Source organism: Sorex araneus, chromosome 9 (assembly GCF_027595985.1).
Source record: "Sorex araneus isolate mSorAra2 chromosome 9, mSorAra2.pri, whole genome shotgun sequence".
Classification (NCBI taxonomy): Eukaryota; Metazoa; Chordata; class Mammalia; order Eulipotyphla; family Soricidae; genus Sorex; species Sorex araneus.
The window spans coordinates 27,633,829-27,647,038 of record NC_073310.1 but is presented as its reverse complement, the minus strand read 5'-3'; the positions used below and the strand labels follow the sequence as shown (position 1 = coordinate 27,647,038).

Below are 13,210 nucleotides of genomic sequence, written 5' to 3'. Positions count from 1 at the left end.
CTGTGAACAAGGCAAACGCCCTACCTGCTGTGCTATCGCTCCAGCCCCCAAGAAAGTAAATTTTAAAAGTAGGAATATATGGTTAGTTTAAAGAACTGAATATACTTGCTATGGAAAGATAAAACTGATTTTGAACATCAAAGAAGAGTTTTATAAGGCAGAATTCAAAGGCTAATGGCAGGAATTCTCAAGAATGACTTTTTAAAAAAAATTTTTGCTATTATTTTTATTTAGCTCATTATAGTGTATGATGCTATCACAGTAGAGGAATTCCTTTTCTTTTTTATATTGAGTCACCGTAAGGTATAGTTATAAGCTTTCATGTTTGAGTTTCAATCATACAATGATCAAACACCCATCCCTCCACCAGTGCACATTCTCCACCACCAATATCCCTAGTATACATACCCCCCCTTTCAGTCCTTCCCCCTATCTCCATGGCAGACAATTTTCCCCATACTCTCCCTCTACTTTTGGGCACTATGGTTTGGAATAAAGATACTGAGAGATTATCACGTTTGGTCCTTTAGCTACTGTCAGCATACATCTCCCATCAGGAATGACTTTCTCTACCCGCTTTCAGAGTATGAGACTAGGTAAACTGAGAAAGTTATAGCTTTTTTTTTTTAGATCACGCATGTCAAAAAGGCAATGGAACAAGAAAATGGAAGATACTGTGAAGAAAATCAGTGGCTAATACAATCTAGAATAGGCTGTAAAAACATACAAAGGAGAACTTGGGATAGTGACAGAGCAATCAGCAAGGAGGTTACTTGAAAATGGGATACTTAAGTTTGAGAAGTGAGAGATGTTTTTGACAATGATAAGAGTTCAAGATAGTGATGCATATTGGTAAAGAATGTATTACAATACAAAACTATTTTTGGAAGGGTTATGACTCCACTGCTATCTTTACCTTCAGGTGGTGAAGCAGTAAAGCCAGATGGGCTTATTACCATAAATCCAGGGCTAGCCACAGACTTTCCTCCACTGCTGGAGTGTCTCAGGTGCATGATTGACTGTACTTTCTCCTGAAAGAGGTTGCCATCTAGAATCATAGAGAAAAGTTTCATAGGAAAATAAATTTTAAATAGCAATTTTGAAAAGCAAATCATTAGATGCAGTATCTTATGAAAATAACTTCAAAGAGGAAGAAATATGGCACACTCAATTAATGTACACTTGATTAGAGTACACACTGCAATTTCGTATAGTAAATCTATTTACTGGGTACATCTTCTTATTCAAATTTTCTTTCAGTTCCAAGTGCACTCCTTACTTGAGGATATGACAATATCTTATAATTTTATACATTGTTTTTAATGCTAATAATTCTGAAATGGACTCTTCCAGCTTAACCTTTTTAGTTTATTATTTGAAAATTCAACTGTCTTCTTAAATGCACCACAAATGCAGCAAATATTAATATGAATCCTCTTTCTGCCCTAAATTCAGTCTTGATATCTAGCTCATTTAGCAGATGCATTCATTTTATGTAGAAATTTGTAGTCACACTTAAAAATTATCTTCCCTTATTCAAACTGTCTTTAAGTTCTACTGAATTTATTTCCAATTTCTTTAACTCTTCTTGCTCCCAGCACAATATTATAATTCTGCTTCTTAACATCTCTCACTTGGATTGTCACAGACTTCTAAACAGTATCTGTGAAAGATATCTGGACATCCTCAAATCCTCATAGTGACCTGAATTCTTCTATCAAATGTCAAAACCTGCTTAGAACTTCCAGTAGTTTTCTATCATCTCCTTACCATTAAGGATAAAGCCCAAGCTCCTTGTCCATAAGACTCTCCACAATTTATCTTCAGATTCCTGTTTGTTACATTTTGCTCAGTAACACCACCTTCTCATAACATCTATAGAACTGTTTTGATCGGAATATCTTTCCCTTCAACTGCTACTCAATCTCTAAGACTCAAAAGCAGGCATCACTTTCTCTAGGTGATATCTCACCCCAATATCATATTTTACCCCAATATCATGTTCAATACTATCAGAAATTGAAATACTTCTGTATCACTATCCTTTCCAACAGTCTAAGTATCTGTTCTGTCTGTCTCTCTCTACTAAGTTCCTTAAGGGAGGGAGGCATTTTGTTCATTTCTGTTACCATCCTGGGTCCCAGAATCTTGCTTGTACTTTTTTGTTGGTTCTGTTTAGGGGGTTCGGGGCCCCAAGAAGGCCAGGGTAAGGTTTTGTCCATATCTGGCAGTGCACAGGGGCTATTCCTGTCAATGCTGAGGGGTCAATTTCAGCAATGCTCAGGAACCTATATATGATACTGAATTGGGTTGATACACTCAAGGCACTTTAATCCCAGTACTCTCTCTTCAGTCCCTCTGCTTGGTACTTTGTTCATAAATGTGTGATAAACCTAACATAAAGTAATGCTGTCCAATTTCTTTTAGGTTTCTACTGCTGTTGAATCACCTTACTCATTTACTATATTCCTTAAAATGATTGTTTTAAACCAGCTTTTCTTTCTAAACGTACTATGTAGATTTCTCTTAGGTACACTCTTGCTTAGTTTCTTCACTACAGTATTTTTTCCTAGTTTTTAAAAAAATTCTGGTTACTTTATCTTTCTCCTTTATTTATTCATCTTTCCATCTTATACTCTAGCATAGTATTACTGGTGGTTTCATTCTTGGCTTCCTTTTCCTTCTTAATACTTTCTCATCTATTCTTAGATCTTAGAAATTATATCAAGATAGGAGATTTCTAGTCCCTGAAGTCTAGTGCAATAATTTACTTACATTATGTACTATTTCCCCATACAAATAAAACAAAATAAAATTCTTTGATGATCTCTAACCAGCATACAAGTTCAAATCTTCACATTCAAGGATTCATTTAATATGACCTTAGGACTGAAAACAACTAAATATATTTAGGGTACTGTTTGTTATTCCTTATAGATCAATGCCCTATACTTAAATAACTATTTTTTAAAAATTTCCTCCATTTTCCTGCTCCTTTCTTTCTTTCTTCCTTCCTTCCTTCCTTCCTTCCTTCCTTCCTTCCTTCCTTCCTTCCTTTCTTTCTTTCTTTCTTTCTTTCTTCTCTCTCTTTTTTTTTTTTTGCTTTTTTTGGTCACACCCGGCAATGCTCAGGGGTTACTCCTGGCTTTGCACTCAGGAATTACTCCTGGCGGTGCTCGGGGGGCCATATGGGATGCTGGGAATTGAACCCGGGCTGGCTGCATGCAACCCGCTGTGCTATCGCTCCAGCCCATAAGTTATTTTCTTTAGCAGAAATGCTTATTTTTTAATCTACCTATCAAATTCTACTTAAATTATTCAATATCCAAGTCAGGTATCACTAATCTAGTGAATCTTACTCTATAACTGTCTAATGAAACCCTCACTCCTTTGAAAGTTCTTGGTATCTATTAATACTTACCAACTATTTCCTACAGTAATTGAGAGTATAGGTTTCCTCTTTCCTTGCCAGTCCTGTCCCATCCCTAACATATATTGAAGGTATTTTTGAACACATAGTTGCTGTTCATATGTGGAGCAAATGGGAAGGAAAAAAAAACAAATAGTCAAGATATCACCAAAAATGATTATACCTACCTATATGCAAAGAAAAGTAGAAGTTTGTGGGGTTGTGACAAACGTAAGTATTAGTAGGAGGGTGAACTGCTAAAAGGAAATTGAAGATAATTGTCAGTAACTCCAAATCTGGAGGAGATCCAAGGACTTCTGCAATAATTTTCACAAATGACCTACAAACTTCTCGGGGCATGGATGTAAGCTGCCCCTCTTTGTGTTCCTGAAAAACAATTTTTAAAAAAATCACTCACTTTATATTTTAAAGATAGCATTTTTTTATTTAAGAGATTCTTCTCTAAAGATAAAATTGAACTGGCTTACTACTCTAGTCTGACCACACGTAACATTAAATTAAGTTGCTATTCTCAATTGAATCGATTCTGGTATTAAAAATTCAAACAGATGGTGACAATTCTAGCCCATTATCTTAATGAGTTGAGGTAAAACTCTACTATAGTATTCATAAGCATCGGTTCTGAAGTCTAGGTTTGCATTCTGGTTCTTCCACTCATCAACTGCATGAACTTAGACAAGTTACTTAACATCTTCATGATTTGGCTTCTTTTATCTATAATAGGGGACAAAAGTTATACCATACAGTTATTATAAGGATGAAATGACAATACTTCAAAGAGTGCCTCACATATAATAACTCCGTATAAATGTTAGCTATTAATACAATTATTACATGTCCTTCTCTACTACTACTATAGTTACTACTATATCAGAGGGAAATTTCTAAAAATAAAACTGGTAACATTAGTATGGTGTTTTTCCAAAGTTCTTTTTCTCGTAGCTCCTGTACAAAGTTTTTATTACTCATTAGAAGTTACACTTGAGGTGGTTACATGGTCCACTAAATCCACATAGAAAAAACTAAGTTTTCTCAGACCTTGAGCTCATTGCATGCTGCTTTCAACTGCCTGGATTAATGAGATTTGGCAGAATGTCAAGAAATTATTATGAAGACAAACTTAGATAATTTATATTCTTCAATTCTTCCTCCCCAATGGTAGCAGCTGCATCCTAAATAAAATTTTCTCATGTCCCTTCAGCGTGCCTAGACATAGATATATCTCCATGCCCTTCATTTACTCTTGGGCACTGTTAAATCAGAAAACTGAAATCTAGAAGATAACTTCACACCAGTTTAGTCTGATAACCTCAGAACACTGAGTTTAACATCAAGTTTGTAAGATTATGAAAGAAAGCACAAATTCCGTTTGCAAAGATTTCACAATTCTCTTTAGGGGCTGGTGATATAGTATAGTGCATAGTGCACTTGTCCCACATGCAGCCAACCTGGGTTCAATGCCCAGTATCCCAGATGGTCCCTGAGCACATACAAGAGTAATTCCTGGGCACAGAGGCAGGAAAAACTGCTAAGCATTGCTGCATGTGGCTTAAAAGCAACAAGGACAACAATATTTTTTAAACCCTATTCTTTTTAAGTTCTTTAATTCTTTCATTTAATTCTTTAATTCTTTTATAATTCTTTAATTTTTAATTCTTTAACCCTTTTTTAAGTCTCTTCTTAATACTTTCTACTTTTAAGCTATTTTTAATATTTTATTTTATGTTTCTATCATTGCACTAATGAATAATAAAACTGCCTCACATTCAATATACTGCCAATTTATTAATTTTTCTTAAACATGGAAATAGGTAAGTGGAAAAAATCACTAAGTGGGTTTTTCTATATATTTCTTACACTTCCTAACATAAGCTATTTCTAAACTGTTAATTTGATAAATAGAAACTATGTGGGGTCTTCTTGGGGGGTGAGTTGTTGGTACTGCTCAGGAGCTGCTCTGTGTGGTGCTTTGAGACCCTTACAGAGCCCGGGATTGAACAGTGGTTGGCGACACGCAAGGCAAATGCTTTAGTCCCTGTACTATTTATATTTATAGCCCTAAACGGGTTATTTTAATGAAGAAGGTAAAGAAATATACTTCTTTAGGAAAAAGAAATTCTGCTTCGATCATTCCAGCATTTAAGTAAATTATATAGATGTGATTATATACTGAAATGCCCAATTTACAGTGTTATTTTTCTGAGACGTAAAAAGTGAAGAACACATTCAAAATGTCTTATGTACTCACTAAAAAGTAGTCAACCAGTTTCAAAATATAAAAAGAAATTGACTTAGAGGAAAACCTGCCCATTCACTGTATCACTGTCATCCCATTGCTCCTCGATTTGCTCGAGTGGGCACCAGTAACGTCTGCATTGTGAGACTTGTTGTTACTGTTTTTGGCATATTGAATACACCACGGGTAGCTTGCCAGGCTCTGCCGTGCAGGTGGGATACTCTTGGTAGCTTGCCGGGCTCTCCCAGAGGGATGGAGGAATCGAATCCGGGTCGGCCATGTGCAAGGCAAATGCCCTACCCGCTGTGCTATCACCCGCCCATTAATGATGCATAAAAAATTTTGTTTTGAAGTGATCTGAGATATCACATTTTATATTTATCACCGGGGCTAAGAAAGGAAGCATGTTTTTGTTTGTTTAGAACTCAGTTATTCAAACAATGGTTTTCTGGGTGCAAACGCATATTGGGGCTACCTTGTGATCAAAAGAACCTTATCCCTGATTTCAGAAGGTTTTACAAAGGAAAATGAACCATAACCTCAGAACAACATAAAATTAACAAAATTATGTTTGTGAAAAGTGACAGCAAGGGTAAAAGAGATTATGAGAGAAAATAGCCCACTCACATAAAAAGACCAGGAAAGTAGAATAAAAAGGAGTTGACCAGATGAAAAGAACAGGATCAGTAACCTCTCAGTCAGAAAGAATACTATGTGTTCTGAGATAAGACAAATATTCACTTGATTAAGAAAAACAATAAAAGTCAGGAAGGCCACAGTGATAGAGTATGAGGCTGGTGTTGTAGCCCAATCTCACACTCTTCTTACATGACAAGTTCAATGAGAAGTCATTAGTACCACTGAACAACAGCATTAAAATCAAAGAAAATATTCCTGACCAAATGACCTAGATGACTCAGATACTGAGAAAACAAAGTTGAGAAATAATCCAATAGCCACTGAAACTGATAAAAGGACATCTGTCAAGGCAGATAAAAAAAATTTAGAAGACATGTCACAACACAAGCACTTTAATAAAACTGGTGGCATTAGTGAGACTTTTTAATATAACCTTTCTGATATATTTTCTTTTCTTTTTTTACCTTTTGGGTCACAACCAGCGATGCACAGGGGCTACTCCTGGCTCTGCACTCAAGAATTACTCCTGGCAGTGCTCAGGAGACCATATAGTATGCTGGGAATCGAACCCAGGTCTGCCACATGTAAAGCGAACACCCTACCTGCTGTGCTAATACTCCAACCCCTCTGATATATTTTCAATGTCAATTCTAGTACACATAATGTTAGCAAATACATATTTGTGTTAATGAATACAGAAAGATTAAAATTTCATAACTACTGATGCTGAAGAAGAGACATTATTATTAATAAAATTATTTACGTATCCTAACATAGAAAAGCATCTCAGAAATTTAGCAATCCAAATTTTGTAGATGAGTTAGGAATACTGACTGTGAAGATCAAGCTAACAGAGATAGAAGTTTAAAAATGCCTTTTGTATTTGTTGAAAGTCTTCTGGAGAGTAGGGAAGGTGGAAAAGAGAAAAATCTTACAAAAACTGTGAATCGATAGTATTCGGTTATTAAATAGAAGTATCTTTAAGAGTGACTTAAAAAATACCTGTAAAACCTGACAAGTCAGCAGAAAGTGATGAACCACACGAGCTTTCAATAACTGCTTAATATTATACATCTGCAGCTGGTGATCTGCTCTGATGAGGACTTCGAGAGCTGCTAGCAGAGTTTCCCAAACACCAGGCTGAAAAAAGAAACACTAATTAGCACACAGTTACTGAAAAACACTCTACTTGCTTTTTAAAAGATATACAAAATATCAGGTCTTGCTATTTTTATGCCCATTAAACAGTGACCCACCACCAACAAAAGCCAAACTCAAATAATAAATTTTTCTAAACTTAGAAAGAAAATTAGAAAATCCTTTCTAATTTTTTAAAAAAATTTTTATTAGAGAATCACTGTGATGTACAGTTATAAACTTATGAACTTTTGTGTTTGCATTTCACTCATAACAGTGCCCATTCACCTCCACCAAGTATCCCAGTATCCCTCTCACCACCCCCACCCCACCCTGTCTCTGTGGCAGGGCATTCCCTTTTGTTCTCTCTCCTTTTGGGTGTTGCAGTTTGTAATAGAGGCATTGAGTGGCCTTCATGTTTGGTCTATAGTCTACTTTCAGTTCGCATCTTCCAAATCTCACTTTAATCCCACACAACTATTTGCAACAATTTTGAGTATCAGTTTTGAATTTTTTTTTTTTTTTGCTTTTTGGGTCACACCCGGCAATACACAGGGGTTACTCCTGGCTCTGCACTCAGGAACCACCCCTGGCAGTGCTCCGGGGACCATATGGGATGCTGGGAATTGAACCCTGGGTCAGCCGCGTGCAAGGCAAATGCCCTACCCACTGTGCTATCGCTCCAGCCCCTCAGTTTTGAATTTAAAGGTAACGTTTTATATGTGTGAATGAGTGGTTGTGTGTGTGTGTGTGTGTGTGTGTGTGTGTGTGTGTGTGCGCGCGTGTGCGCGCACTGGCAATAAAACTCAGGGTTAAGCACATGAAGCATGATCTCTACCAATGAGTTACATTCCCAGCCCAAAATTTTGTTTTTAAATAAAACAATCCCAAATCTGCATTCTTTCTGAAATATCACCAAAAAAACCTGTCATTTTGTGGTAGGTGTCTTTAAGTCTACAACTGAGCTGACCAAGTCTGATCCTGTTTACACATGGTTTCTCATTTGTTTTCTCTCACTGTGGCATGAAACACACTTTATATCAACATATATCTATATTTTTTTAAATTTTAATTCTGATTTTTGGGCTACACCCGGCAATACTCAAAGTTTACTCTTGGTTCTGTGTTCAGTGATCATCCTGAGGACCATATGGGATGCTAGGGAACCAACCTGGGTTGGTCAGGTATAAGACAAGTGCCCTATTTGCTGTACTATCTCTCCAGCACATATCTGGGTTTTTAAATATTGAATGTGAGTATTCAGAATGAGAAATCATACAAAGTCACAAAGTTTAAAAACAGACAAATACTTTAAAGCCTAGAAAAAAGTGATAGTTTACTTAGCTAGTGGATACAACTCTGTAATATCTCCCAGGTTTTATAATTGCACATTCTTTCATTGTTTCTTCAAATTACCAATACTTTGCAAGATAATTACTATATAAGGAACAGAAAAATAATGGTCTTTCCTCTAGTATGTTTCATGAAAATTTCATTTTTTATCAATAATAGACTAGAAAAGCTTCACAATTCATTACTGACAATAAAAAAATATGTGGAATTGTTGCCAAATTTGGGCATAACAAATTTTGGAAGAATTCTAAGTGTACATATTTTAAATTGGTGTTTAAGTTTGATGATAAAGTTGTTACACTATAGAAAATCTATATTCTACCTAAATCTAGAACTAAAATACCTCTCTGAGTCTATACCAAGATTGTTCAAAACTAGGATAGAAAGGAAAAAGTCCTTTATTCATCCCATGGCTGGGTCCTTGTCAAGATCACCTCAATACATCTATGTATTAAGATATTGCACCTAGACAAAGATCAAACAATTCCTTAGCTTATACATTTACTATGACAAAGTAAAGATTTCATAGCCTTGTCCTACATACCTGTGATATAGCTCTATGACTCTTGGACACTCTGGCCCCCTAACTCTTTAGTGTAAACATTTTCTTCTTCATCACCAAACTCTCCACACTTTTAGCAGGCTCCTTTCTAAGTTGATGCCAAATGCAAAACCCCAAACCATTCAAATGAAACCTTTGTTCTCCAGGCTGAGACTACTCTAGTTATTCTCAATCAGGTCATGTCATAAGTCATGCTACTGTAGTCTCAGAATGGATATGGTTATGGATATGGTTACTCTACACTTTGCACAGAAATTAACCTCCAAATTTCCAGTTACAATCAACATTACATTGAACTAGTGAGTTTATTCTACTCTCTAGAAAAATGATGAGATGTATATTTAAAGGACCGGGGTGATAGCATAGCAAGTAGGGTGTTTGCCTTGCACGCGGCTGACCTGGGTTCAATTCCTCTGTCCCTCTCGGAGAGCCTGGCAAGCTACCGAGAATATCCTGCCTGCACGGCAGAGCCTGGGAAGCTCCCCGTGGCGTATTCGATATGCCAAAAACAGTAACAGTAACAAGAAGTCTCTCGTTGGAGATGTTACTGGTGCCTGTTTGAGCAAATTGATGAACAACAGGACGACAGTGCAGTGCAGTATATTTAAAAGTACATGTCTATGCTATGACAATAATAGCTGGGAATGATCACGCTGAACAAGATCTGAGGGTTAAAAGTAGATAAGGGATATTATGAGTAGCCTTTCAGTATCAATATTAAAAATCACAATGCCCAAAAGGGAGGGGAGAGGGAGAGAGGGAAAGAGGGGAGGGGGGAAAGAAAGAGGAGAAAGTAAGAGAGAGGAGGGGTGGGGGAGGGAGAGAAGAAAAGCATGGAGGCAGGCAGGGGGTGAGGGTGGGGGGTAATGGGAGGAAATATGGGGAAACTGGTGCTGGGAAATGTGCACTGATGGAGGGATGGGTGTTGGAATACTGTATGCTTGAAATCCAGTCATGAACAGCTTTTGTAACAGTCTCACAGTGATTCAATAAAAAAGTTTAAAAAAAAGTACATGTCTATCTGCAGCATAGGCAATAATCAACAAAATAAAAGGACAACCTATAAAGGGAGAAAATACTGCAAACTGTGCATCAAATAAAGATATAGTCCAGGTCCAGAATGTCTATTAATTTACCCAAATATAGATATACAGAATATATAAAGATTCCAACAACTCAGTAACAAAAAAAGTGAAATAGCTCAATACAAAAATGGGCAAAATGCTCAAATAGACATCTCTCCAAAAAGATACATAAATGGACAACAAGTAGATGAAAAATGTTTATCATCAATAATCATCAACTGAATGCAAATAAAAATGATTTATTACCTTATATATAATAGAAAGTCTACTGGTCAAAAACCCAGAAAACAACAATTGTTAGAGAAAATATGGAAAAATTCGAACTCTTGGACATTGTTCATGGGATATAAATCACTGCAGCTCTTATGGAAAACAGTATGAAAGTTTCTTTAAAAAATTTAAAAGATGGGGCCGGAGTGTGATAGCACATTAGGTAGGGTGCTTGCCTTGCATCAATCCCCGGCATCCATATAGTCTACCGAGATCTCCAGGAGTGATGCATGCAAAGCCAGGACTAATTCCTGAGCATGGCAGGTGTAGGGAAGTAGGGAGGGGAGGAGGGAAGGAGGGAAGGAGGGAAGGAGCAAGGAGGGAGTGAGGGAAGGAGGGAATGAAGGAAGGAAGGAAGGAAGGAAGGAAGGAAGGAAGGAAGGAAGGAAGGAAGGAAGGAAGGAAGGAAGGAAGGAAGGAAGGAAGGAAGGACAATATGGTTCAACAATCCCACTTCTGAGTAGATATTCAAAAGAACTGAAAACCAGATCTGGAAGGAAGGAAGGAAGGAAGGAAGGAAGGAAGGAAGGAAGGAAGGAAGGAAGGAAGGAAGGAAGGAAGGAAGGAAGGAAGGAAGGAAGGAAGGACGATATGGTTCAGCAATCCCACTTCTGAGTAGATATTCAAAAGAACTGAAAACCAGATCTGGAAGGAAGGAAGGAAGAAAGGAAGGACGATATGGTTCAGCAATCCCACTTCTGAGTAGATATTCAAAAGAACTGAGTAGATATTCAAAAGAACAAAACCAGATCTGGAAGGAAGGAAGGAAGGAAGGAAGGAAGGAAGGAAGGAAGGAAGGAAGGAAAGAAGGAAGGAAGGAAGGAAGGAAGGAAGGAAAGAAGGAAGGAAGGAAGGAAGGAAGGAAGGGAGGGAGGGAGGGAGGGAGGGAGGGAGGGAGGGAGGGAGGGAGGACGATATGGTTCAGCAATCCCACTTCTGAGTAGATATTCAAAAGAACTGAAAACCAGATCTCAAAGGTGTATTTGGACACTCATGTTCACTGTAGCATTATTCACAACAGCCAAAATGTGGAAGACATCTAACTATCCATTGACTGACAGATAAATGGATAAAAGAAATTTGTTATATAAAAACACAGTGGGATAATTTTCAGTCTTAAGAAAGTTTTTTTATGCTACAATATAAGGCTTTGAATATGTAATATTTAGTGAAAAAAGGCAATCACAAAAAGACAAATACTGAACAACTTATATTAAAATATCTGAAGTAATTCATGTAAAAAGAAAGTAGAATGGCCATTTCAGAGACTGGGAGGTAGGAGAAAAAGAGGAATTTTGGATTTAATGGGTATGGTTTTGGTTAAGCAAGATAAAAAGTTTTAGAGATATGCTGTACAATAGAGGGTATATAGCTAGTACTGTACAATTAGAAACTGTTATTAGGATATACTTGTCATATGTTCTTTAACCATAAAAAATTAAGTACATGCCTCTGCTTTATTCCATATCTTCCAGTCAAGCAATAGCTCCTCTAGCAGGTTAACATCTTGGATTATAGCATTAGAGTCTAAATCCAACTTGAAGTCTCCATTTTGATTGATATGAATAATATCTTCACCACAGCAACCTTCAAGAAGAGTCTGTAGAAAATTAACATTAATACAAAATACATAAATAATCCAGCAGTCCAAAAATCCAACAGAAACATTAAGCTTTTAATCTTAGTAGATGGAACATTAAATTCAAAGGCAAATTAGTGAATAATTCAATATCTCACAAATTATCTGTTTTGCAAAGCAATTCAATAACTAGAAAATGGTAAATGTTCAAATATTTGTAAATGAATTATTAGTTTGAAATATAGGGTACAATAAACTATATTTCAATTTTTAAATTCATTGAATCCTCTTAAAGCTTTAATGGTTTACATTTAAAAGGAAAGAAAAGTGTTGGTGAGCTGGTGGAATTATAAATTGAACAATATAAATTGAACCAGTTACTACAAAAAGCAAGGTGGAGGATTCTTAAAAATTAAAGATAGAGCTATGAGACAATCCAGCAATTCAAATTCTATATATATGTAACCAAAGAATGTAAAAACACTAATTTGAAAAAGATACATGCATTCCTAATGCACTACTATTCACAATAGTCAAGATGACTACATGGATTTTTTAAAAAAGAGATAGTATATATAAAAAACGCAATACTCACTGCTGGCCCCCACCCCCGACCATGATGAAATTTTGCCATTTGTAAAAGTGTGGATAGATCTTGAGAGGGTTATGTTAAATTCAATATACCAGAAAGAAACAAAGTGTACAATTTCACTCATATAGAATAGAAAGGAAAATAGCAAACCCTAAGACAGTCTAACCAAGTATCATGGTTTCCAGAAAAGAAAGAAGGCTGTACAAGAATAGGATGGTGACTGGATGGATGGTAGTGGATTGGAAGCAGAACTTTGGTGGTGCATGTGATAGGGCATCACACAATAAAAGTAGTAAAGCTGTACTCCCCAAGCTTACAGGTACTGTA

The 13,210-nt window shown here is 36.5% G+C and overlaps 1 protein-coding gene across 4 annotated transcripts in view; it reads right to left on the bottom strand.

The window, feature by feature from the left end:
- LYST (lysosomal trafficking regulator) overlaps nt 1-13,210 on the bottom strand; it is a 193,302-nt gene that overhangs the window by 86,088 nt on the left and 94,004 nt on the right. For all 4 annotated transcript variants that reach the window (XM_004620365.2, XM_055146687.1, XM_055146685.1 and 1 more), the window contains 4 exons: nt 12,163-12,312; nt 7,308-7,445; nt 3,598-3,796; nt 917-1,048 (listed from right to left, as the gene is read on the bottom strand). In XM_004620365.2, coding sequence (XP_004620422.2) covers nt 917-1,048; nt 3,598-3,796; nt 7,308-7,445; nt 12,163-12,312 — 619 coding nt within the window. The remainder of the gene's footprint in view (nt 1-916; nt 1,049-3,597; nt 3,797-7,307; nt 7,446-12,162; nt 12,313-13,210) is intronic.